Genomic DNA, 26116 nt, shown 5'->3' on the forward strand with positions numbered 1-26116 from the left:
CATTATTTTAAGATAAATATAAAAATTAAGATTATAATAAATTATTAAATCGGTGTAGTAACTACTTCTTCCTTAGACTGGCATCAAGATATAATAACATGTTTCTGAATTCCGTACATTCTACAACAAAACTGACTAGCAGAGGAGATCTTGCGCAACCTTTTGGAATTATCTATCTTCGGCCATACCACTTGGATAATCTTTGGACCAAAGTTACTCAACTTGTTTATTTTATCAAAGCTTTTTAATACTAGATTTCGTTACTGCTTACAACACTGGTGGAACATTACACAAAATTATTAATCAAATTATGGAAACAGCATATAAGTTTTTGAATATTCGGAATAAAATTTCATAATATGATGTTCACCAGCCTCATAAAGCATTGAACATTTAGGGAGTAACGTACTGTTTAACTTGTAAATATTTTTTTTACAAAGCAATTAGAGCTATAGTTTAAGTAATTTTTTCATTTTTCTTTTTTTTTTTAGGCGCGCCAACATCTGAGGTTATTGGCGCTCGAAGCTTTTTTTCAGTACACTCCCAGCCTCCGGACAGTGTTCTCTCGTTACAGACTGTTATTAAGTAATTATTTGTATTAAAGAACTAGAGAGATTAAAACTTCGGAAGACCAAATTATATCAAACTGCAGAAGAAAGTATATACAAAATGAGCTAAGTGCAGTGTAAATTGACGTAGTGTAAAGATAGTGTCTTCTTATGGAGAGATCTCTGTTTATGGAAACATCAAGGCGACTTTCAAATCAATTGAATTATTTAGTGCAGCCAGTAGTGCAGCAAACTAAGGATCGGACCAAAGGTGTGACGAGCAAGATACTAGATTTAGATGATCAGGAAAAAAAGGACATCCAATTTTTTAAAATAATTAAGAAATCAATAAACAAAATAAATAAAGGGCAAAGTAATATCAAAAATTAAAACTGTATTTTCTGATTTTTTTTATTAAAACTGTCCGGTAGGATAGTTGTATAAGGGTTGATCGTCAAAAACTGCACGAAAAAGCGTAACGTTGAAAAACACCCAACTTTGACAATTTTTTTTCTCTTTTTCTATAAAACATAAAATTTTCTTCAAACTTTCCTTAAAATATAGGGCAAATCCTCCTTTATAACTGTAATTTTTTGCAACAACCTAGATCTTCTAGATTTCAAGAAAAATGTTGCTGAAAATGAGCAAAAACGGCATTTTCAAAAATTGGTCTTGTTATTGTTGTTGTTACCTTTTTTGTAAACAACGTAGCGGCTAAACGCGCGAACCTCCTTTTATATATATTAACAATCTAGTTTGAATTCTAGAACAAATTTCATTAGTAAAAATGAGAATGTCATTGTACAATCTAAAACAATATTGCAATTATTAAAGTAATTATAGTACAATTATTAAATGTAATTCAAGAATATGCTTGACATTACTGGATGCTGGTAAAAGAAGCTTTAGTACACTTATGTTAAACTGACAAAAACTACTTGTGGTCATCACTTGTCACAAGAAAAAATGAATAATTTAGCCACTCTATCAAACGAAAAATGTCAGTTTTTTTTACAAAATTAATTCTGAACATACTCGTACACTTGACGAATTTGCAAAGCAAATTCAAGAAAAATCTATATTATATATCCTATATTCTTATGTCTATGTAGAAGTATATGGAGTGCGTACATTTGGGTTATGTGTTAGTTTTTTAATTATGTGTTTATAAAAATAAAACATGTAATAAGAAGAATGTTTGCAATGGCAAAAGAAAGCCTTCAAATACAATTACTTCCGTTTCTCTTGCCGAACAGTCTTTCTCTCGTAGTCTAAGGCCAGACCAATCATCAACCACAATAACTAAGCCACGGAAACTCAAATGTTATCCATATATTACAGAGAAACTTTTAGGTATTTCAGTCAAAAATGAGTAATTGCTGAATAACCTTACTCTTTTAATTTGAGTGCCTGATAAAGTTGAACCAAATTCAGTTGTCAAACTTATTGTACAATTTAACCGCACAATTTTGCGCAATATTATTTTATTTTATTAAATTATTGAATGTTATCAAATTTCTTATCTTTTCTTTTAATCATAATTTTTATTTAAATACATATTTATCTAATGAGCGCTAATTTACTCTTGTGCCTCAGGTGAAATCGTTTCTAGATCCGGTTGTGAGCAAAATTCTCGCTTTCTTGAAAAACACAGCAGCAGATTTATTTAAAGTGTAAAAGCTAATGGCAAGTAGAACTTTGTAACTTTGGCTTGAATTTATTCCCAAATAATTGATTTCCAGTGCCATTACAATGCATTCTCCGATTTTACACCTATATAAGTATATTTCTTTGTTTGATGGAAATCGCTTGGCCAATAGGTGATCCTATTGATTTGGCTCATTTTCTTCGGCCTATTCAGTCGAGAACCTGTAAGTTTTGCTTGATATTCTTTTCGTAAAAATGAATTCAAAGACAGGGGTTCTAGAAGTTTCACCGGCTCTGAAAGTTATAATTCATTGTGAACCAACATTCAAGTCAACTGCTTCATTACAGGGATATGCAACAAGCCTTTTCTGTCTTCACAATTCTTTATGACTGAATAAAGAATGACCATCATGTGGCTCGCTTACCTAATGGATTGTATTTATCGACCAAAGACAGTCTGTCTGGTCGTTATAAGGAGTACTTTCCAGGTTTGTTTAACTTCTTTCTCTATAAAGTCAATGATATTGTATATTCGAGACCTACTTTCACAAAAATTTCATTTCCAAACTTGTAAATGTTTCCAATGATATGTTTAAGTATAACTTAAGCAGTTTTTTCGTAACTATCTGGTCCTAATATTTTCACAAAAATAAGATTAATATATCGCTTATTTTTTTATAACACCAAAATGTGAAGGTCCAACGATAACTAACTTCAGGGGCACTACTTCTTTATTGACATATTTACTAACCAATGTGTTATATCTATTTACTTTATAGCAGATGATGCATTCCTCAAGTATATATTGTCTCCTTTTCAGTATTTTCCATTTGATTAAACTTATCTTTTGTAAATATGTTGAACTGATAATATTTTATTCAGAAGCATGTCTAAATACGTGATCTGACACAGCTGACAAAAATTTAGTAAAACTGAATTAATTAAAACGCGTATTTTTTTTTATCTATTTATTTAATATAACTCTTCGTTATATTAAATACGAATAAATGTAAGCACTTACTGTAGAGCTTGAGTATAAGTATTCTCTCAGATTGATAATCATAAAGTAATCAGCGAATTGTAAATTTTTATTTTTAGCAACTGAGGAATCAGTCTAGACATTTAATTGTGAGATATATAGTACTATCCTTAATTTGTTGATGGAGATGTTGTTTAATTTAAAATAAAAAATAAAAAATAACTCGTTCTTCAGTGAGATAATTTCGTTCCCTGTCCTCAAAATCTCCCAAACACTTATCTTAAAATGATCTTGAAATTTCTTTCATAAAAGATATCGAATCCTACCATTATTTTAAAAAAATATCTGTGGATCTCTCCTTCTTTATTCCGTAATTAGACAGATTACTATTTTCTCTTCATCACGGATGATTCACTAGGAATAAAAGAAAAAGTGAATACTTTCACATTCGTTTACTCATTCATGTTCGTTTTTATTCATACGAATCATCCAAAATAAAGTAATCAAGGGTTATGACACCTTCCACTGTTCAATAATCACCTAGATTTTGCTGTGGAGTTCCAATGGATTGGGCCAGGGAAGCGCTGAGAAGAGAGAGCAGCAGACTGGGATATCTTCTTCGCTAGCCCAATGTGCTTCTCCGGAGGTATTAACCAGTTATGCGTGGAATTTAGTTTTTAAAAAAAAACCCACAGTGTGCGGAATTAAAATCTGATAATGACGTGTATGCACGTCGAACGTAGGGCAAAACAACCAAAAGTGTACAACGTCGTAATAGTCACTGCAAGCACTTCTTCTGCAATCTGCAATCTTCTTCTGGGGGTTGAGGTTACAGAGCATTCTGTGTTCATTCAAAATCTTGCACCGCTTCATGCATGCATTGCTCTAGTTAACTAGGGACGCTAGAGCTTTTACAAGGAAGAAATGAGCTTTGAATTCTGTGCAAAATGAAATCATGCTCGTACTGAGGTCTGAATCTCTAACTAAGGTAAAATCGGCATTGCACAAGGGTTGAGAGCTTCTATTTGTGTGCGTAATTCCCCAATCTCTACCTCCACCCACTCCGTTTAAAATACTTGGCAGTTCTATTGGTAAGATAAAGGAAACATCCCACCAAATAATATTCTTGTTGTATTTTATTAAAATTTCGAGTTTTTATAGTTAATGGCAATTTTATATTTTTCACAACAAGTATACACATCGAACGCACCGTAATAGAGATTTGGTTTGACGTGTATACACGTCAAACGCGCTTAACTGGTTAAGAATGACTCCTTTTCCAACCTCTCAGCAACATGTAGAGCTGTGAGATTGAAAAAAACCTTCGTCTCTGAGGACCGTGATCTCCAACACCCAATTTATATATACAATGATAGGCTAAATCATCTTCTTAGAAAAGAACAGCTGATTATATTAATGGAGATTAAATTGAATGAGGATTGCTCTTAAAGTCGCTAGCATAATCTGTCAATTTCGTGTGGAATTTTTTTTAGGATAACATTTTCCAATTATCATTATTAAAATGTTTAAACCATAGAACATTTTACTATTATCAAGCTGTTGCTTTGAAATATGTAACATAAAACTGTAAATTATAATAGTTAACTATTTAACTTTGTGGTTGACAGCGCTATAAATTTTTTAAGCACTAAAAATATATAAAAAGAAAAAAAAAAGTATTTGAAGGAAAAATTATTTACAATATTATTCTACTTATTTTAAACATTTAATGATTTCTTTTCTATCTGCACTCAATACAACTATGTTTGAATAGCGTAATGGCCAAAGTTATAAATTATAATGAAACTTGTCCTTCGGTGTCATAATACTTTTTGTAACATAAAAGTTGTAATTATTTGAACCTACTGTACTACTTACGGCATCTCTCTAAATCTCTTTAAGCGTTTTCAGGAACGCATTTCGAGTTGGTTCGAATGCGCGTGCTTTTACAACCGAACGGTAGGTCTTTCCATGCTGTCCCAAGAGGCCCACTTTAGCCAACAAAAATCATAAGACTACACACTTGGGGTAACACTGCTCAAAAACTGTGAGCTGAAGTTTTAACTCATAAAAAACTCTTTTGTACCAAGTGGGGCTTTATTTAGATGAGGTACGGACGATAACTGCCAACCTGTAATAAAAATTGCTTTTCATGGAAATGGATTTCTAAGGAAAGAACTGTGGATTCTCCAAGCAACTAGCGTGCCGTACGGAAATATACATACGGCGCAGATCAATTAATCTCCACCATTAATCAAAACATCATTGATATAAGAAGCCTCCAATGGTTTGGTCATCTTATGACGACGGATACCACTAGATAACCTAAAAAGACGGTGAAAGAAAAAAGAAGAAGGAAAGTCTGAGAAAGACATGAATAGGAAGTAATCACTAGAAAAGGATTGCGTTAAGGAGATTGGTGCGACACAATAAGGGAAAAGAGGTAACAGTAGACTTCCACGCAGCTTCTTTCAACCCTAGGGGATGGAAGGTCCTTGAGAAAGACTATGTTCTTTAGGACTTCACTGCTACATTCCCTTTTTCCTCCCTTATTCCCGGCCAAAGTTCCAACTCAGTTTCTTGGCCCTCCAAATGGTAAAAACTGAGGAATGAAGATATTCATCCATTGTCATCAGTAAACATGTGAGAAGGATGCAAACGGCCCCCAAAAAAATGCTCTACCCAGAAGGGGTAGCTAGCTCTACGTGCTTGAACTTATGTAAAATAGTAATTGGTTAAAACTGATGGAAACATAACAATTAAAAAAATATAACAATGGGTTAAAGGACAATCGACAGTTGATCCTGTCTTCCCAGCATTGCCGAACATGACGAAGCAGCTCCTTTTAGGCTATTCGCTGTATGATGAGAACGTCTTTAAGCGGCTGACCCATATCTTCACGTGTTCTCGGCAGCACGAGCAGCCCAAGGCCAAATTTCTAGATTTCTGTGCAGTTCTTTTTGTTTGTAGTTTAGGGTCAGAGAAAAAGGCGAGTATATTACACGAGTAGCATGTCTTCCTTCAATATTAAGCAATGAAAAGAGATTTTAGTTTTCGTTATGAAGTTCTTCCTCAGTTCTTCATATTCCTTTTATTTATTTATTTTTATTTAGTTTAGGGTCAGAGAAAAAGGCGAGTATATTACACGAGTAGCATGTCTTCCTTCAATATTAAGCAATGAAAAGAGATTTTAGTTTTCGTTATGAAGTTCTTCCTCAGTTCTTCATATTCCTTTTATTTATTTATTTTATTACATTTCTAGGGTATTAGGGGAGACAGCCACTCTCACCCTGAAGGTTCCATGTATTAGCCACTGGTTAAATAAATTGGCTAATTTGAATTACTTGGATAAAATGTGAATTTTATAACAAGCTCATATTATCCACAGCATCGCCTGTACGGGTGTTCATTTTAAGACGGCTCAAATGCATTTCATGCTTAAACGGTTAATCTGAGCAAAAAATGGTAGAGGAAAAATTTGTTGCCAGTCACCTCTAGTTTCAGAATATGCGACTTAATTTTAGATTCCTGCCCGCATACGCGGCTGACGCGCGACCAAAAGTGAGGGTTCGCAGTTGGCCCCCCTTTTCATATACACAGTTTTAAAGAGTATAAAAAGTTATGAAAGAAAGGGAAATCGCAATTCGATATCTTCAAAATTAAAGGTGCTAGGCCATTTCAAAATCTTGTATTTATTAATCATATTTCAATTTTTTAACTTCTTATCAAAGAGAAAGAAAAGCACGCGATAGGTCATTTTTATGTATTTTTCCATCCCCTTTCTATTAAAAATATTGCCAAGGCAGCAAAGCTAGTATTTTTCTTAATATCGGGAAATAAGTCGTTTTCCGAGTGATTTTTCTAAGAAAAATCAAATGTTAAGAGCTTTAGATATTCTCAAGCATACTCAAAATGACTAAAAATTAATTTTACATCTGTTACAAACAAGAAGGTTTAATAATTATTTGGTAATTTTGGGAGAGTTATGTTTAATTACCAAAAAAATTGGAAACCTTCTGCCACATATTTAAGTGATCAATATCTTTCATGTAAAGGATCAAACTTATTCCTTAATTTATCAAATAATGCACTTTACTGAACTTGTGAAGTATGTATTGTGCCTTCAAAGGTGCCTCCTCAGATACAGAGAGCAGTTGAAAACCTCCTGGCTAACCTGGCTTGTGAGTTTAAGCATGAAATGCATTTGAGCCGTCTTAAAATGAACACCCTGACACATTGCACAATGTATACATTACATATAAATACATTGTAAAAAGTTAACCAAAGTTGCAGGTGGCTTCAGAAAGAGAGAATAGATAAACAGAATCTGAAAATAACCGTCACAAGTTTTTTAATTAAATAATATATTTTCTTAAGTCCTGAAATTAGATCAAAAAGAAAAACAATTTTCTCCAGATTTCTTGGCCGAACCTCACCAGAAAATATCTACGGCATTGACTAGTAAAAGGGATAAATTCATTGGATTGGACTTGTTTTTATGAAGGAATATTAATAAACTTAACCTTTCATTAAATACACTAATAGCTATTATTTGCGCGACAACATCACAATATTCAATGACTAGAAAGAGAGAATAGTGTTACCCAAATAGTAACCGGAAACAGTAACCACACATAATAGAATGTATGTTTGGTTATTAATTGCACTTAGAAGACACAGCATCTAAGGGTCAGCGTCCTTTTTTAACGTCCCATTATTATAATATAACTTCTATTTATTATTCAGATGAAATAAAAAAATAATCCATTTTTTTTATTATCACTACTTTTATAAACATTCTATTTAATGTGGTAAAACAATGTAATTAATCAATAAAAATCTTCTTTTTTTTTTTTTTTTATTTATTTATTTATTTTGCAACTCTAATAGATACAACAAGCAAAAGAGATGAATGATAAGGGATGGCACAAATACACATGCACGCATACATACAATCCATACATATACGCGCACATGCATGTGCGCCAAGGGCTTGATTGGAGTGAACGACGACCATCCAGTGATGGAAGCCGTTAGTTCGCCAGATTGGCAAGCTTACGCAGCAACCATCCTAGGAGGTCGGCGTTAAATGATGAGATGATCGCGTGGCCACCGCCGTTTCAGTTTGCTCTGTGGATTTGAAGGAAGTGTTGTGGTAGACATGTTGTGGATCAGAGGGTTGTAGTGACTGTGCAGATTTGAGTGGAGTTTTGTGTAACGAGATTGTGCTATTTCAGAGACGAGAAGAATATTGAGATCAGAGTGTATAGTATGATTGGAGACGTAGAAGGGAGCGTTAACTATTGTTCTTAGAATTTTTGATTGTAAGGTCTGAAGTCGTTTATGTTCGATTTTTTAGCGCTTCCGTAGAGTTGTATTCCGTACGTCCATATTGGGGCAAGTAGAGCGGTATATAAAGTTCGTTTGTTCGTCAGGGTCAGTTTCGATCGTTTGTCGAGTAGTCTTTTCAGCATTTTGTACCTCAGATTGAGGTCAGTTCGTTTGAGTCTCGTGTGGGGGTTCCAAGTTAGTCGTTTGTCAAGATGTAGTCCGAGATATCTACTTGGTTAGTAATTGGTATAGAAGTATTGTGGAAGGAGAGAGGAGGGAGAGTTTTCTTATTTAGAGTGAATACTATGTATTTAGATTTTAATTCATTCACTTTGATTCTCCACTTTTGCAGCCAAGGCTCGAGAAGATTTAGGTGTGATTGGAGTGCACGGCTTGCTATTACAGGATCTAGATGAGGAGAAAGAATTGCAGTGTCGTCGGCGAAGGTGAAAGTAATTGTAGTCGGGTTAGTTAGTAAGTCGGCAGTATAGAGAATATAAAGTAAGGGAGCTAGAACGCTTCCTTGAGGAACTCCAGCGAGTATTGGAAGGATAAGAGAAGAAGAAGAGCCTTGTTTGACTTGGAAGAAGCGGTCGGAGAGATAAGACTTAAGAATGAGGTAAAAGGTAGAAGAGAGTAGGCATTTGAGTTTATAAAGCAGTCCCGTGTGCCATACCCTGTCAAATGCCTGAGATATGTCAAGGAAGACACCCGGGCAATACTGCTTTAATTCAAGGGAAGTAGCGATTACATCCACCACTCGATGTGCTTGAAGAACAGTCGAGTGGCAACTCCGAAAACCGAACTGATGGTCAGGATTAATATTTAAAGGGACTATTTCAGTTTGGAGGCGGAGGAGTAGAAGTTTTTCGAGGACTTTCCCCAGGATGGGTAGAAGGCTGATTGGTCGGTAAGAGCTTGGGATATGAGAAGGTTTATTTGGTTTAGGGATCATTGTTACAGAAGAGAATTTGTAGAGAATAGGAAAGTAAGTGGTTCGAAGTACAGCATTATAAAGAGTAGTTAGCAATACTATTGCTTTCCTGGAGAGTTGTAGCAGGATGTTAGCAGTAATCAGATCACAGCCCGGACTTTTCTTATTGGGAAGACAGTTCATTATGTCCAGGATGTCTTTAGGAGTGAATGGCTTGGGAGGCGGTGAAAGTTGTAGAGGGAGGTCCAGTTCTGTGAGAATCAAGAAAATTTAAATTAATAAAAAAAACAGCAAAAATTAAGTAAAGAAGGACATTAGAGATGGTTCCACAACTAGGCCCACAACTAGGAGATGGTTCCACAACTAGGAGATCTGTGGTACTTCACTTTTACCGGCTAATTATGTTTTTAAAGGGCGGTGCCCCAGATGTATGTTTTTTAAATCACTAATCGATAACTTACGTCAAATTACATGCTTTTATTAGAATGAGTTTTTCAAAGAGCCATTGACTTTATGGTGATGTAGCATGTCAATGACTGTGTATCGAGTGGAAAAACAATGCTATTCTAAGATTATTGGAGGTTGTTAAGGATTGTTGGAAAGGAAAATTGTTAAAATGATTATAAACTACAATGGCAGGGGCAAGTCCCGAAAGAGATGATTGCCACTAAAAATTGTTAATTTTAAAATATAATGAAACTATGTTAAAGAATTTTATTAGAGTTCAAAACTCTAATTTCAGATTTACAATCAGCTAAAGTAGCATATGGTAAAACCTCAGTGTTAATCCGATTAAGATTGGCATGTGTAATATCAAAATAATATTACAAAAGATAAGAGATTCAAATGCAATACTGATTGGGCAACTAGTAATTATAGAGTTAGTAACCAGCTAAGAGGAGAATTTGCTTACTTACTTAATTGAATGGCTACTGTTTACACCATTGTGAGAAAAGATAAGAGAAAAGTATGCCTAGGCAAAAATTTTAAGTAAATAAAAATAAAGTTATCGCCTATTTTATCAGGCGAGGCTTAAAGTCCAGTTAAGTCTCGTGGGGAGGAAGCTCATACTTTACCATTAACATTTTTTCTTACAGATAAAAAGTAGCTAATCGTGGGATTTGAACTGGAAATCTCCTACTTACAAATCTACTCTTCATACACACTACATCAAAACCCGCACCTGATAAGATAATAAGATAGATAGGGATCTGAAAATGTTTAATAAGAATTGATCGCATGCAAAAAAAAAATCAATGATATTTTCAGAAATCAAGAGCTCTTTTCAAACTTAGGAGCTTTCGCATGTAAATAATGAATTAGAAACACCTTGCAGTTGGTTGATGTGACATCGTAAATCTATTTGGTTTAATTCAATGTCGTTTAATTTTAAAAAGATGGTGGCAGAAATGTTAATGTATGTTAGCTACCCTCTCTATTTCTGCACTTTTTACTAAATAGTTTAGGCCGTACTAAGATATACGAGGGTCGTTTGAAAAGTCCGTGCAAAAATAAAAACTACTTAATTTTTTGGGGTAAACCTTTTTTATTTTTCAACATAGTCTCCTTTTAGGCTTATACACTTCGTCCAACGCTGCTCTAGTTTGTTGATCCCTTCCGAATAATAGGATTTGTCCAAGTCTGAAAAATAGCCATTCGTTTCTGCAATTTATGGGATGTGAAACGAGTTGGAACCCTATTTCCATTAATTTTGCGACCATAACTGCTGAGGTGTGAGCTGGTGCGTTGTCGTGATGGAAAAGGACTTTTTTGTGGGCCAATCGTGGGCGTTTTTCTTGCAGCTCGGTTTTCAAACGGTCCAATAACGATGAATAATATGCACCTGTAATAGTTTTACCCTTTTCCAGATAGTCGATGAGGATTATTCCTTGCGAATCCCAAAAGACAGTTGCCATAATCTTTCCGGCCGAAGGAACGGTCTGTCTTCGCCTTTTTTGGCGCAGATTCCCCCTTGGTAACCCATTGTTTAGATTGTTCTTTGGTTCTTTAGTGTAGTGATGTATCCATGTTTCATCCACAGTGACGAAACGACGCTTAAAGTCCTGCGGATTCTTCTGGAACAGCTGCAAACCGTCCTTGCAACACTTCACACGATTTCGTTTTTGGTCAAGCGTGAGCAATCGCGGCACCCATCTTGCGGATAGCTTTGTCATGTCCAAATGTTGATGCAAAATATTATGTACCCGTTCATTCGAGATGCCCACAGCACTATCAATCTCACGCACCTTCACTCTTCTGTCATCCATCACCATATCATGGATTTTATCAATGATTTCTGGAGTAGTAACCTCAACAGGGCGTCCAGAACGTTCAGCGTCACTTGTGCCCATATGGCCACTCCGAAAATTTTGAAACCACTTATAAACTGTTCTAATCGAAGGTGCAGAGTCGCCATAATGTTTATCAAGCTTCTCTTTAGTCTCCTCAGGCGTTTTGCCTTTCATAAAGTAGTGTTTAATCAACACACGAAATTCTTTTTCGTCCATTTTTTGAAAATCACTCGACTTCCTCGATTCAAACGAATGCCAAACACAAAGAAATAGACCGATCTGGCTGAAACTTGGTGTGTGTTCTTCTAAGAGATGCTACTAACTAAACATAACCTCGATACGCGCCAGTAGTGCTATCTCTCTGACTTTGCACGGACTTTTCAAACGACCCTCGTATATCCATAGTTACGAAGTATGGTTTTAGTTTAACTCCTGGTGACTGCCGCCCAAGAATAAAAGTGATGGCTTACGACGATCACTGCTGTATTCTTCTAAACCAACAGTCTTTTTGACTAAAACTACTATTTTCGATAACCTCCGACTACTATGAAGTGGTAATCTAAAGAAGTAATAAGCCAAGCAATCATAAAGACCAGCATTAGCATCTCATTAATGACCACCATGTACCACGTTGATAAAAAGAGAAAAAAGAAAATGTAATTCTAACTATAATTAACTAGTGAACAATGTCTATCCAAAGCACGAGTCTGACAAAAGCCTGAAATTGGAGTTGAATAACGTAAAGGTAGAGGCAAACCAGACGATTATTACTAAATGTTTCATTATCTCAAAAGATAACTCACAGCCTGTTGACTCTTAGAATAAACAAACAAATAAATAAGAGTACAATCAGAATGGTAATGATCGTTACAAAAGGCCTTAATTGGTAGTACGTTGTACTATATAATGAGATAATATTATCTGTTGGAATATTGACTGAAATCTCTCAGTTAACCTTCTTTAACTTGCATGAATTATGTTCAAAAAAATATTATAAAGCCGGTAGGGTAGCATTGAGTTGTTATTTATGAAAAGTTAATTAAAAATAAAGCCAGAAATTTATTAAAATTAAAAAATTGGTACATTTATTTAAACAAATAAAACTAAATACTGCGTGGTTTTTGGATTTTTCGATTTATTACAATCTGATCCTTTAAATAGAAGAAAATATTTTTGAGTTGTTCTTACAATTTTAATATTTATGCCAAGCCAATGTACTGCGCGAAAATCCACTTTAAGATTCATTTGATGCCGGATATTCAGTTTTATGCACAAACTTTCCAAAAATCCAAAGAAATTAAAGATAGGATAGCTGAGAGAAGCTTCATATATAAAAAAGAAATGAATAATGCCAAGATAAAATAAACCTACTTTTAATATTTATAAATTAAGGAAAACTAAATACTATTTTAGCTTATCTTATCCTGTTGATTTGGGAGGGAAAGCAATAAAAACATGTATTTCAAGAGGGAAATTACCAAGATTTTGTTGCTTAAGAAAAGTAAAATTTGGTTTTATGACGCTGAAAACCAATCAAAATATAAATTGGAAAGGAGTGTTCCTTGTACTAGAGTATCGGTAATCTTATTGGTTCAGATTTATTGGAGTATTAATCAACATTTGAGGTCATTCACGCCTGGGTATTGCCAGCACCCATCATCGGACTGTCTGTAAGAAGCTCCTATAGTAAGAGAAAAACTAATGGCCAAAAGGTGGATCTCCGCGGGTGAATCCAGTACGTTGACTACTGAGCTAATCGCTTCCATGTGGAGCTACTCCAAAGAAAACAGTAAAAGTATCAGACCGAGTCCAGGATCAAAATCCAGTCCCGAGTCCGGGTCACCGAAGATTGACAGCTAACAGAAAGAAATAAAGCACAACCTTAAGATGGAAAAGCCTAAAACTCTTTCACAATCAAACTATTCTGACCGAAAATCAACAACCTAACCTTCTCACACAAGAAACAATCAGTTATCAGTAAAGTGGTTTCCTTCTACCTTTCACAAACTCCACAGATTTGAACAGCTTGCACCTCACTTTTTAGAAATATCTCCTTAAACCACTGTACCTAGTAAAAGGGAACTAACAAGGTGGATAGACTCCGAATCAATGCAGAGCTCGCTCATAAGGATATATCGCTTGAAAACCCGATATATCGTACATCCAGTAAAGCCCAAGAGTTCGTCAAATGACAAGCCCATAGCTGGTTTGGGAAGGGAGGAATAAGGCTACGATTTGATCTGCCTGTCCAAAATATGGCCCAACACCCAGCTTAGAAGAACACTCTGAATAGAAGCTAGGTCTCTCAGTCTTCTGAAACAGGGCAACACGTGTCTGGAGTCGAAACACAAACGTTCCTCACCTTCAATGCAGCTTAAACCGGTTAACTCATCCTAAAGACTATAAAGAATAACAAATGGAAAACAAAGATTAACTTTCCAAGTGATTTCGAGTCTCAAAGTAGACAAATCCTCCAGACCTTCCATCCATTCAGGAACCATATGTGTAGAACCCTAAAATAAATTTCAGGAAACACACCAGACGGGCCCAGCATTCCTTCCCAGCAGATAAACTTACCCTATGATAGTGACAAAAATTCATATAGAAGTAGGTAAAACACACAATTATTATATTTATAAATCTAACACTATTTGAATGGTGCAAGTTCTATTTTCTTTGTTTTTAATAAACATTGAGCAATTCGAAGGAATTTCTTTTGTTTATAAAAGAGGAGAAAATAGAATTGTTTAGATACAAGTCTTGGAAGCACCTCTGGTACGACAAGTGATCTTTACAGAATTTTTTTTTTGGCAGGGATGGCTCAAAGAAGAAACTAACATAGAAAGAGAGCATGAGATAGACTGAAAGAGATAGAAACATGAAAACAAGTTCACGCAGAGTCTAACCTTTAAATAAATAAAATGAGAAGCATCCAAGGTAAGTAACTTCATGAGGACGGGCTACGGAGAGCGTGTTAGTGACGACCTCTTTCGATCTATTTATCTAACAATGTGACAACTACACTAGCCTACAGTTTAACAATATTTTGTGATATTAAATTTTATCTCGAACTCTGTAAAGTAAACAAATTCTATTCTTAATATTTATTTCACTTCACACTCATCATCTATAGCTATAAAATCGATTTAGAAGGTCAACTACTATTCGATTTTTAAAACTGCTGAAATCGCCATTTGGTAGATAGATCAATGTACTCAGCCTTTCAATTAAAACGAAATCATGAAATACATCTCTCTAAATTTTGAGAGAATACAAGTGCAATTGGAAATAAATATTGTAAGACTCTTTAAGATTGAGAAATATTCTTAAGAAACAATAAAATATCTCTAGCGAACTGTGTAACAAACAACGCAAGAATTCTGGATTCATTTCTCCATTGATACCATTCGGATAATCCGCCATGATGGTTTCAACGAAATCTCTTAACGCATATTTCTTACAGTAAATTTCATGTAAATTTCTCCTATTAAACATTTTATTTGGCGTTTATTTTTGCTACAATCAGCGCATTTGCGCTATAAGTAACAGTGATAACAGAAACAATGAATAACAGAAGTATACGTGTGGAGAAGTTACCCAATGGTAAAACTCCAAAACATTAGGCTATTAGTCACTCTCTTCACTTGAGATCTCGAGGCCACTGTCTTTTAAGGCGTCTTGTCGGATTGTCAGGAAGAGTTGATTTGAAGAAAGATTTTTAGCTAAAGGATTTACATGAGATTGCAGGTTGAAGTGGAGTTTTCTGTATCTTGTTTTAGCAACTCGTGTGACAAATGGAATGTTAGAGTGTATGGTTAGGTTTGGAGACATAAAATGGAGCGTGTACAATAGTTCGAAGTATTTTACGTTGAAGAGATTGAATCCTTTGGAGTTTGGAGCGTTTGGTTGAACCCCACGGCTCTATTCCATACGCCCAGATGGGTTTCAAAATAGAAGTATAAATTAGTCTTTTGTTATCCACAGAGAGTTTTGATCTTTCGTCTAAAAGTCTTTTAAGTAAAGCCCAAGGTAGCGGGCAACGTTTACTACTGGTAGAGGTGTTAGGTTATAGAAGACTGGAGGAAGAGTAATGCGACGAAGAGTGAAGGTAATATTTTGAGACTTGGTTTCATTAAGCTTAATAGCCCATTTCTTGAACCACTGTTCTAATAAGGAGAGATGTACCTATTAAACATAAAATAAAATTCAAGTATAGATTCCAGAATCAAATCCAGTACTAAAATGTATCTTTTACATTGCAATCCACGTCTCTAACCATTCGGCTATCGCGGCGCCTCCTTCCACTGTTCTGGTACCTTTTACTGACTTTTTTCCAATTTGCTCAGCAATTTAATCCAACTAACCGCCATTTTATTGATTTTTACATCAATAAATATGGACCATAGCTAAAATATTTTGTATAAATGGAGACGTGAATTACATTTTGGCTCAGAACATACCTTCTATTGGCTAATATTTACATACTTAACGTCATTTTTACGTACTAATGGTGCCCACCAATTCGAAAAAGGAGGAGCTTATAAAATGGAATTCAAACAATCAGATACCATGGGCTTACGACCACAGAATTCAAAGACTACTAAAGACTCACTACCTCCCTCCGAATTCAATGGCTACTGAAGACTTACAGCGTCTGAATAAAGTTAGGGGTCAAAATCAAAGTGATTAAAACAATTTTTAACAAAAAAATTACTTTCATTCATATAAAAAATCGCTTTCACTTCCGAAGTTGGTATACATTTACTACTTCAACATCCCCTCCACATTCTGGATACACACACTAAAGCGCTGCCCTACTAAACTGGTTTTACAACAAATTCCATGCATTAGCTCCTCTGAATCACTAACTTTTTTTTCCCAGTTGACATTCGGCCGAACAGTTCAACATAAAGAATTGCGACCTTTACATTTAATGGCTCCTACCTCGCTTGCAATAAACAAGGTTATTGGGCTCAGTAAAATCTGTAATTATTTTAAATTATATTTTATGTATACTTCTGTTGATGTAATTATTCAAATACACGTATGTACGCCTTACACTATTGTTGACATTTCAATGTTGACATCACATTGAACAAATCATTTCTATTACTCTAACAATGTAATCAGACCGTGTTTAACCTAAGACGGAGAAACTCCACACATGATATCGCGACAGTATTTAGCTTCTACGAGGGTCGTTTGAAAAGTCCGTGCAAAGTCAGAGATATAGCACTACTGGCGCGTATCGAGGTTATGTTTAGTTAGTAGCAATCTCTTGGAAGAACACACACCAAGTTTCAGCCAGATCGGTCTATTTCTTTGTGTTTGGCATTCGTTTGAATCGAGGAAGTCGAGTGATTTTCAAAAAATGGACGAAAAAGAATTTCGTGTGTTGATTAAACACTACTTTATGAAAGGCAAAACGCCTGAGGAGACTAAGAGAAGCTTGATAAACATTATGGTGACTCTGCACCTTCGATTAGAACAGTTTATAAGTGGTTTCAAAATTTTCGGAGTGGCCATATGGGCACAAGTGACGCTGAACGTTCTGGACGCCCTGTTGAGGTTACTACGCCAGAAATCATTGATAAAATCCATGATATGGTGATGGATGACAGAAGAGTGAAGGTGCGTGAGATTGCTAGTGCTGTGGGCATCTCGAATGAACGGGTACATAATATTTTGCATCAACATTTGGACATGACAAAGCTATCCGCAAGATGGGTGCCGCGATTGCTCACGCTTGACCAAAAACGAAATCGTGTGAAGTGTTGCAAGGACGGTTTGCAGCTGTTCCAGAAGAATCCGCAGGACTTTAAGCGTCGTTTCGTCACTGTGGATGAAACATGGATACATCACTACACTCCTGAGACCAAAGAACAATCTAAACAATGGGTTACCAAGGGGGAATCTGCGCCAAAAAAGGCGAAGACAGACCGTTCCTTCGGCTGGAAAGATTATGGCAACTGTCTTTTGGGATTCGCAAGGAATAATCCTCATCGACTATCTGGAAATGGGTAAAACTATTACAGGTGCATATTATTCATCGTTATTGGACCGTTTGAAAACCGAGCAGCAAGAAAAACGCCCACGATTGGCCCACAAAAAAGTCCTTTTCCATCACGACAACGCACCAGCTCACACCTCAGCAGTTGTGGTCGCAAAATTAATGGAAGTAGGGTTCCAACTCGTTTCACATCCCCCCTATTCTCCAGACTTGGCTCCCTCGGACTACTATTTGTTCCCCAATATGAAGAAATGGCTGGCGGGAAAAAGATTTTATTCAAACGAGGAGGTGATTGCAGAAATGAATGGCTATTTTTCAGACTTGGACAAATCCTATTATTCGGAAGGGATCAACAAACTAGAGCAGCGTTGGACGAAGTGTATAAGCCTAAAAGGAGACTATGTTGAAAAATAAAAAAGGTTTACCCCAAAAAATTAAGTAGTTTTTATTTTTGCACGGACTTTTCAAACGTCCCTCGTATTTAGTGTAACTGGACTTCTAATTCGCAACTTCAAACCTCTCCATGTTTGCAATCAGTAATTTCCGCCTAACCTATATGATGGCTTGGAAGTTCAAGCTAAATGACTTTCTTAGCGTAAATATGACACTTCAATAATCGCCTGTTAACTGTGGCACGGCCTGACTTATACTCTGGTCGCAGCCCTAAACACCAGCAGATTCCCAGAATGGGAGGAAAGAGAACCTCAACAGTAAAGACCGTTTAATACAGGAAGATCTGCCTACATGAACTTCAAAGTTGAATTTCAATTGTTCACCTAATTTCAATTAAGAGGCTGCAGGATTGTATTTTTCAAATAAAATTACCTAAATAAATTTAGTGACTAACTTTACCAAACACCATGTATATGTACATATATTTATTTTTAGCGAAAAACGTTTATTATATTTAGCTGATAAGCGCAATTTCAATTTTGTTTAAAAGCATGAACTACTTAAGTTGTTCTGATAACGTAAAGCCTATTCATTTGGAATGTCTGCGTGACGTAATAGTGGGTGGATCTAATGATAAGCCGTATGAATTCTTCGTCATAAACCTTCTTTTAAATAATACAACTAAAAAAGACAACCTAAAAATACAATATAATTATAAATGTCTCTTACGGGACATTTCAATTTCTTACGGACAAAATAAATCGAAAGCTTCCCTTAGAGAACCACTAATTACTTTTAAAGGTCTAAAAGTAAAGATGGTCAGTTGTGGTATTTTCCTAACTCTTAACAGCATGATAATCTTTACTTCAAGGAAGATGTGCTTTTAAAGAAATTGGAATGAAATTCAATGAATGCTAGCGCGAGTTACATCTTGGTATAGGCTCATTAAAAATTAAAATATTCTTTCTTAATTCTCTATCTTTAATTTCTTGAGATGTAGATTCCATGTCAATGGTTTTTTTCATTAGTATTTGTTACTTTAGCGTTGAAGTCTCTGATTTCTTTTCTCATTTCAAGCACTAACGAGTTGGCCTCTTCTTTTGATAAACAATTAGATTTTTAGTTAAAACTATTAGATTTAGCTAATTCCTACTTTAATTCAGCTAGATATTTTTCTATTTTAGGTAGTTCTTTAAAATGAGTACCGTACCCTTCAAGAAATTATAAGAAATACCCAATAAACTTATAGCTGCCCGACAACTACAGTCACTAATCGAAAAGATATCTCAATGGTAGAACAAGTAGACTAAGTGTAAGCGCGTGAGGCTTACACCCAGATGCAGAGAGGAAAGCGAGCGTAAACGCAGGTTAAGAATCGATGAGTGCCCGAGTTGACACCGCGACAAAGTAACGCAAATAAGATAGATGAAATACTTAGAAGAAATATAGAAAAGAGAAGGGTAAGGATGCACTTACCTTTGAGGTAATGTAGATGAAGGTAATTCAGTCTCAGCTTGATGATGAAGATGATGCAGTTGAGGGGATGGCAAAGGAAGAAAACGGAGAAAAGGGGTGTGCTTGTTTGAATGTGTATTGAGTGTGTGTGCGTGTGGTTTCAGCACAGAGATGCGGAGGGGGAAGTAAGGGTCAAATAGGCGGAAACAGACCAGAAGTAATCCGTAGAAGGTTTCTAGGAAGCGAAGATGGCTAGCGGTACAAGGGAAGGCGGAGCCGGTATAGAGCCCAGAAGTGCGAGAAGCGGCCGGTGATGATGTGTTGAAACGGAAGTGCGGTACCAGTACTTGAAGCGAACAGCTGGAGCTGGCTGGCAGAACAGTGCTGTTGAGCGGGGCAATATGCAGAACGGCGGAAGCGCACTAGATGCGTTGTAAAGCAGGTACAGAGGCACATACAAACTATCTTGATCAGTGTCAAAGGCGTACTGAACTACAGCAGACGGAAAAACCCCACGGTTAAGAGAGAATAGAGAAGGGAAAGGTTGAAACCATGGGAACTGAGAAATAAACAAAACCACAAAATAGCAGAAAAATAAGATTTGGCGGCGACAACAAAGGAAAGATTAACGAAAAAATAACGCGTACGACGAGAATTGGAATAAGGAGAGAGAGAGAGCAATAGAAAAAGGCGAGATGGAGAACTGTCAAACGGTACCGCCGAGAAAGGATGGTACGCGGCTTAACACTAAGTTTGGCATATTTTTCACGATAGCAGCAAAGAAATCTTGGTAATTAATACAAGAAAGTATTAATTTCTGAAGGAAAGTTGAGATTGACAGCTTAGTTTTCGAATAACCAGGTAGAAACTATGGCAATTTTTAAATAATGCAATACCACAATCAAACCAATTCTTTCCAAAACAGTCTGAATCTTCATGTCTACAGAAAGGGATATCTGTTGATGTAGTTAATAACAAGACAGAAAAAACTACAGAAACGCGAAGAAGTCTGATCTTGTTGCACCAAGGCCAGACTGGTTTCTCCCACAATTACGGACTTAACAAACGCATTGACTTCGATTTCTCATAATTGACAATTTTGTTTTTCTTCCCCTGATATGGTAAATTTAAAACTAAACTAATTAGTTTCAAATTTTCAATTCGCTTTTATGCTAGTGTGGCAAAGCTCCGTACGATCCTATCTCTTTGACTGCACGCTGCTGAACCATCTGAGACTAAATCTACTAAACAGAATACACTGACTAGACACAACGCCCGCCAAATCAAACTTCACTTAAATGCATCTTTATCCGCAATTCCTAAAATTTATCTCAATTACAGACAGACTAACTATCAGCTATGATATTACTACAACAATTTAGTAGCTTCTAAGAGGACATTCACTTTATCACTAATCAAACAATCATAATCTATAAAAACTGTATAATACCTATAAACTTTTATTTCATTGTGATAATGTTGGGGTACATCAATAGAACGTATAAAAATTTTTGTTAATAAACTCCTTTCTAACAGCAGTACTAACTTAGACTTCAGATTTTTTATTTTATTTTTGCTGCAAATTATAATTTTAAAAAGCTAGGTACAAAAATAATTTTCAAATTGGACTCTTTTGAAAAGTACAGATTAAAATTCTTTTTTAATTTCTTGCAACTGTTTGCAATTAATTCCTTAGATACGAATAGTTTGATTGAAACAACAACAAACAACTTCACATGAACGCAACGCCACGATTTTTGATAGCATATTAATTTCAATTGCTATACACAACAGAAAAACATCTAACTAAATTTTAATTTACAATCTCAGTAAAACATGCGAACTATTGTCAGACGATAATGTTGAAGTATTTCTGATCAAAACTCAATGTTAGTCAAGAAGACAACATAACATCGCACTTTGGATATGATTGCAAATAATTAACCAAATATAGCAAATACAAATACATTTTACAATGCAATAATTACGCATTTACCTTTGTGTATATGCCCACCATCGTTGCTTTAACACTTCTATGAAGTTATAGTTCATCATCTAAGAGAAAGATTGGAAAAAAAACACCGTCAGGTAGTTGTGAGTATCTTGATTATTCCCTTTAACATTAACAATTTTCTTTGCAAGATATTTAATACATCTATGTTACAGACAGTAAGCGAAAAATTAAAAATAGTAATCAAACAATGACAGAATATCGATGGGTGCCGATGTAATCTCAACTAGTAAACGGAACTTTATGGACGGAGGATTAAAAACCGTTTTATCTTGCTATTACGGAAATATTCCTAATAAATTTCACAAATCCACTCTCTTATTGCAGAAGTAAACACTAAAAAATATTTGCCTGTTTTTCCTCATCAATACTTTTTCCATGATGTAATTAAATAAAGCGATATTACTAAATAAATAAATTACTGTTCATTATTTTTGGTGACTGAATCATAGTTTCAATAGGATGAACAAATAACTGCCAGTTTCAGTCATTATAAACTTTATTCTGCCGAGCTTTCGACCTAGGGACTAGGTCATCTTCAGGGCTAATTTACAATAAACTGTTTTGATTAGATGATTAGAAGGTTGGTGTGTCTTCTGTCTTGTCTGTTTATGGACTGAATAGACAGACCGATCGCATTCAGTCCATGAACAGACAAGACAGAAGACACACCAACCCTCTAATGATGTAAAAAAGTCAGTTGAACAAAAGAATTTGTACCCATTTTGAAATGGGAATGTTTTGTCATGCGGCTGAAACATGACTGCATGAAACATGAAACTGCAGAGGTGATCGAGGAGAACAGAGATGGATACGATGAAATGTGATGAATAGAATATAAGAGAAGAATTCCGCAAATGGTGGAAAGCGAAATTTTAAACAAGTACAGCAACTTAAGAAGGATGGGGCCGACTAAAAGTAGAAAAAAGAAAAAGCTGACATTGTGCGCAAAAGGAATTCCGAAGAGAATGGCACGAAATAGCTTGTCTTGTAAGGTCCCAACAGGGCGTGAGAAGTGAAGTAGTGCCTTGATCTAATGACAATTATTAATAGTTACAGAGGCTAACGTAAGAATTCAATTTTTAGACTGATATTTTTAACACAGAGATACACATGAGCCGTTCATTGCACAACCCGATTAACTCCATAAAACAATAAATAGAGAAATGAGATGAAATAATTGTACATTGCTTTTTGTAATTTCGTTTTTAATATAAATTCAAATAAATTTGCTGTTATCATTCAGCGCATAGTACTGAATTTGGGTTGAATTATTGCAACGATTTACATTAGGTCACGGAGTTCATTAAAATGGTTTCTGAAATAAATTATCTATTATTCAATGGCCACAAAAATTTTGTCTTTAAATGGTATTAAGCTTAATTATTTGGGAAATTTATTATAGATATGAAAAGCCATGACTGAACCAAGGTGCTTTAACCCTTAAGATATTTCAAAAAGTGGAGTTAATCGATTTGTGCAGTGAATGGCTTAGATATAAAAGGAAGTTCTGCGATTAAGTCAGTTCTTCTAACTTTGAGTGGAATCACCAACTTCGGAATTCACCGAATACGAAAATTTAGTTGCTTTTAACTAATTTGATATAATAAATCGCAACCGGTCAGTTTTTTTCTGATAGCTTTTGGAATTTGATCTGGCGTGAGAAGTGATGAAACCATTCCATCAAAATGAAGTGCTGCTATTGTAATCGTATCAGTATTTTGGTATTTCCCACTTCAAAGTTGTGTTTTTTATTTTTATTTTTTTTAAAACTTTCGTCAGAAAATTTCTCATAGATATTTCAGTTTTATATCCAGGCTTGAAGTTAGTCTTCTGCCTACAGTACAATTTAATTTAATCTACGATAACGCACTTTATTAAAATTAATCTTGAGCTATATTTCTTGAATAGCCAGGTTTAGGGAAAATTTAAAATGGAGCAACAAGCGAGGTGTGCAAAAGACAGATATCACACCTGTTGGACCAATTTTATTTTATCAGTTACGAACGATTCCCAATCTTATTCCGTACTTTTGAAGACCAAAATACACTCATTTTACTCACTTTATCGATGTCATAGATCGCATAATAATGATTATTCTTCATCAGGAAGGAAGGAAATCATACGCTATCCGAAGCCACACGGGTCCAAACAGCTACCTAAGGGAATCAATAAAATGTCAATACGTTAGACCAAGTCTAGCATGTAAATCCAAATCCAATCATGAGCCACCAAGAATCGCTGCTGAACGAACAAATCAGACTACAATCTTAAAGGGAAACCCTAAGCTTCTCCATCGGCATCCTACTTCTCCTAAAGATCCTATATCAAGCCACATCACATCCTAAACAAACCTTCATAACATTGACGGGTGTTTCTTCCACCCTACAGAAAAGATCATGACTCCCATTTTGTAGAAATGCTTTTCTTTAAACCATAATCTCCAATGAAGGAACTAATTTGGAGGACAACATGATCTGAAAAATGGATCCTACGGCAACTCACTAACGACTCTGGAAGAGCCCTAAACCAACTTTTTGGACTGTCGACAGCCTACAAAGCCAACAGCTGGTTCAGGATCGATGAAGAGGATTCAGGCTGCTGATTTATCCAACACACTCTCTCCTCGTAACCCAAAACCTCTCTTTGAATTCAGCATCCAAACTATCCAGACTTTGGAAGAACATCTTGAATAGAAACTAGATCTTCCAGTCTCACAGAACATTCCAACAACAGTTTGGTTTTGGTTTGGCTGAACCGTAGAGTGCAGCTGGACTATCCGAACTATTCTTGGATGCCAAGAATTCATCCAAATAAATTGTTTATTCTAAATTATAAATTCATCGACAAACATTCGATGAATTCGATAATTCGAAGAATTATTTATCGAAATATATATTTACACACATTAAAAATAAATAAAGAAGCCTATTTGTTTTCAGGTGGGCTTTTCGTCCAACTACCTAACATCTGTTGTACAGCAATATCTCACTTTACCAAAAATGTGCGTATTAACACAATCTCCGGAGTCTAGACCGGAAATCGAACTTAGTGCCTCCAAAATATGTTCGGCAATATCTGTAGGTATGAGCAATACACGCCAGTTTTGACTGACAGTTGTGCGTATCCGGGCAAATGTTTGTCTAAAAGTCCAGGATCTGAAAACTGACGCTATTCCTTTCTTTTAACATCCTTCCGTTACTGCAGATCTGGTCTGCTGTACAGGAAAATAGATATTTAGCGAGAAAACTGTCTCATTTTTGGTGATTGACTAGTTTTAAACGTCTTGAGAAACAACGTAACTGTCCAGGAAGAGGCTTGAAAGTCAAATCCACAGCAACCTATAAAAAGATCTAAAAGTTCAATTGTGGCTTTCTTAATTGTCAGCAATGATATGAATGAGAAAGTAAAATGAAATTAACAATAACAAATGGGTTCACTAATCCCAAATAGTGACATACTTGAATACCTCTAAATTAAAGGTTGTGAACTTAGGGCTTAAATGGAAGTGTTGCCCTGTGGTAAGACTAGGATACCTATAAGGATGCCAACATCCCTGAAGAGGTGACTTGTGTACTTTTCAACATCAGGGCAACTGTACGATAATAAAGCATGCCGATTAGGCAGATGTCGCGCAATTTCTTCAATCAGGAAGAGATACAACTACCTGTAGAAATATGTTGGAATTCAGGAAACTTAATAAGAAAAAATTTAAATTTGCATGAATTTAATTCATTTTAAAAGTTTTCATTACAAAGGACTGAATTGAAATTTCTATTTTTCTATTTAATTTATTAAATGTATACAAGTAGAGTAATTTAAAACGCACTCTTGGAACTAAATTACATATTCACAAGCAACTAATCCTCAGTCGTCAGCCACTATTTGTGCATTTGGAAGCCCGGATAAGGTTTATTTAATCACGTTTAATATAGAATGAAGCGCGCTCCAGCATCAACTAGCCGGTCGCTAAGCAACCACATAGATAACATTTTGATAAAAATAATTTTAAAATAAAAAGAATTAATTCGACAGTAAGCATAACTCTTACCCGTGAGAATAGTTCTGTGTAGGATCTGGAATTTCTTCCATCATTTTATTATAGTTTTAACACGAAATTTATTTGTCTGTAAGCTCGTACGGCTGTTGTGTTCTACACGAGTCACACTTACGAACTATTAGCTCCCAATGAGGTACGCCATTAGTAGAGAACAGAGCGCTCGCATGTCACGTGACTTGCCCCTTCCATATTTCGGCTCTTTGCCTTTTGTTACAGAATACAGAATTCTTTGAAAGAGGTTGAATTTCTAAATAATTTTGCTCGTATTTTTGTTTACTCAGGATGCAAATTTTGACAGAGGTAAAAGGTAGTTCCTGTCCGAACTTACATTGAACTTTACAGAATTTAGAAATACAGTGAACTGGCAAATTTATGTCTGAGGTTTGCATCAAGCCATAAAATGCTCATGTAACTATTAGAATCGATAAGTGAAGGGATGAGTAAATTCATATTAAGA

General features: G+C 35.4%; 1 protein-coding gene across 2 annotated transcripts in view; it reads right to left on the reverse strand.

Moving 5' to 3' along the window:
- LOC141449312 (senecionine N-oxygenase-like) overlaps nucleotides 1-25808 on the reverse strand; it is a 45107-nt gene extending 19299 nt beyond the window's left edge. Inside the window, exons 1-2 of one of the 2 annotated variants that reach the window (XM_074118598.1) lie at nucleotides 25651-25776; nucleotides 23663-23758 (exon numbers count right to left, since the gene is read on the reverse strand). In XM_074118598.1, coding sequence (XP_073974699.1) covers nucleotides 23663-23685 — 23 coding nt within the window. In that variant the 5' untranslated portion in view covers nucleotides 23686-23758; nucleotides 25651-25776. Of the gene's footprint in view, nucleotides 1-23662; nucleotides 23759-25650 lie in introns of both variants that reach the window. The other variant, XM_074118597.1, reaches the window with a different exon arrangement.
- Nucleotides 25809-26116: the final 308 nt, after the last annotated feature.

Source organism: Rhodnius prolixus, unplaced genomic scaffold, assembly GCF_049639745.1.
Source record: "Rhodnius prolixus isolate KJV_2025 unplaced genomic scaffold, Rpr scaffold_2, whole genome shotgun sequence".
NCBI lineage: Eukaryota > Metazoa > Arthropoda > Insecta > Hemiptera > Reduviidae > Rhodnius > Rhodnius prolixus.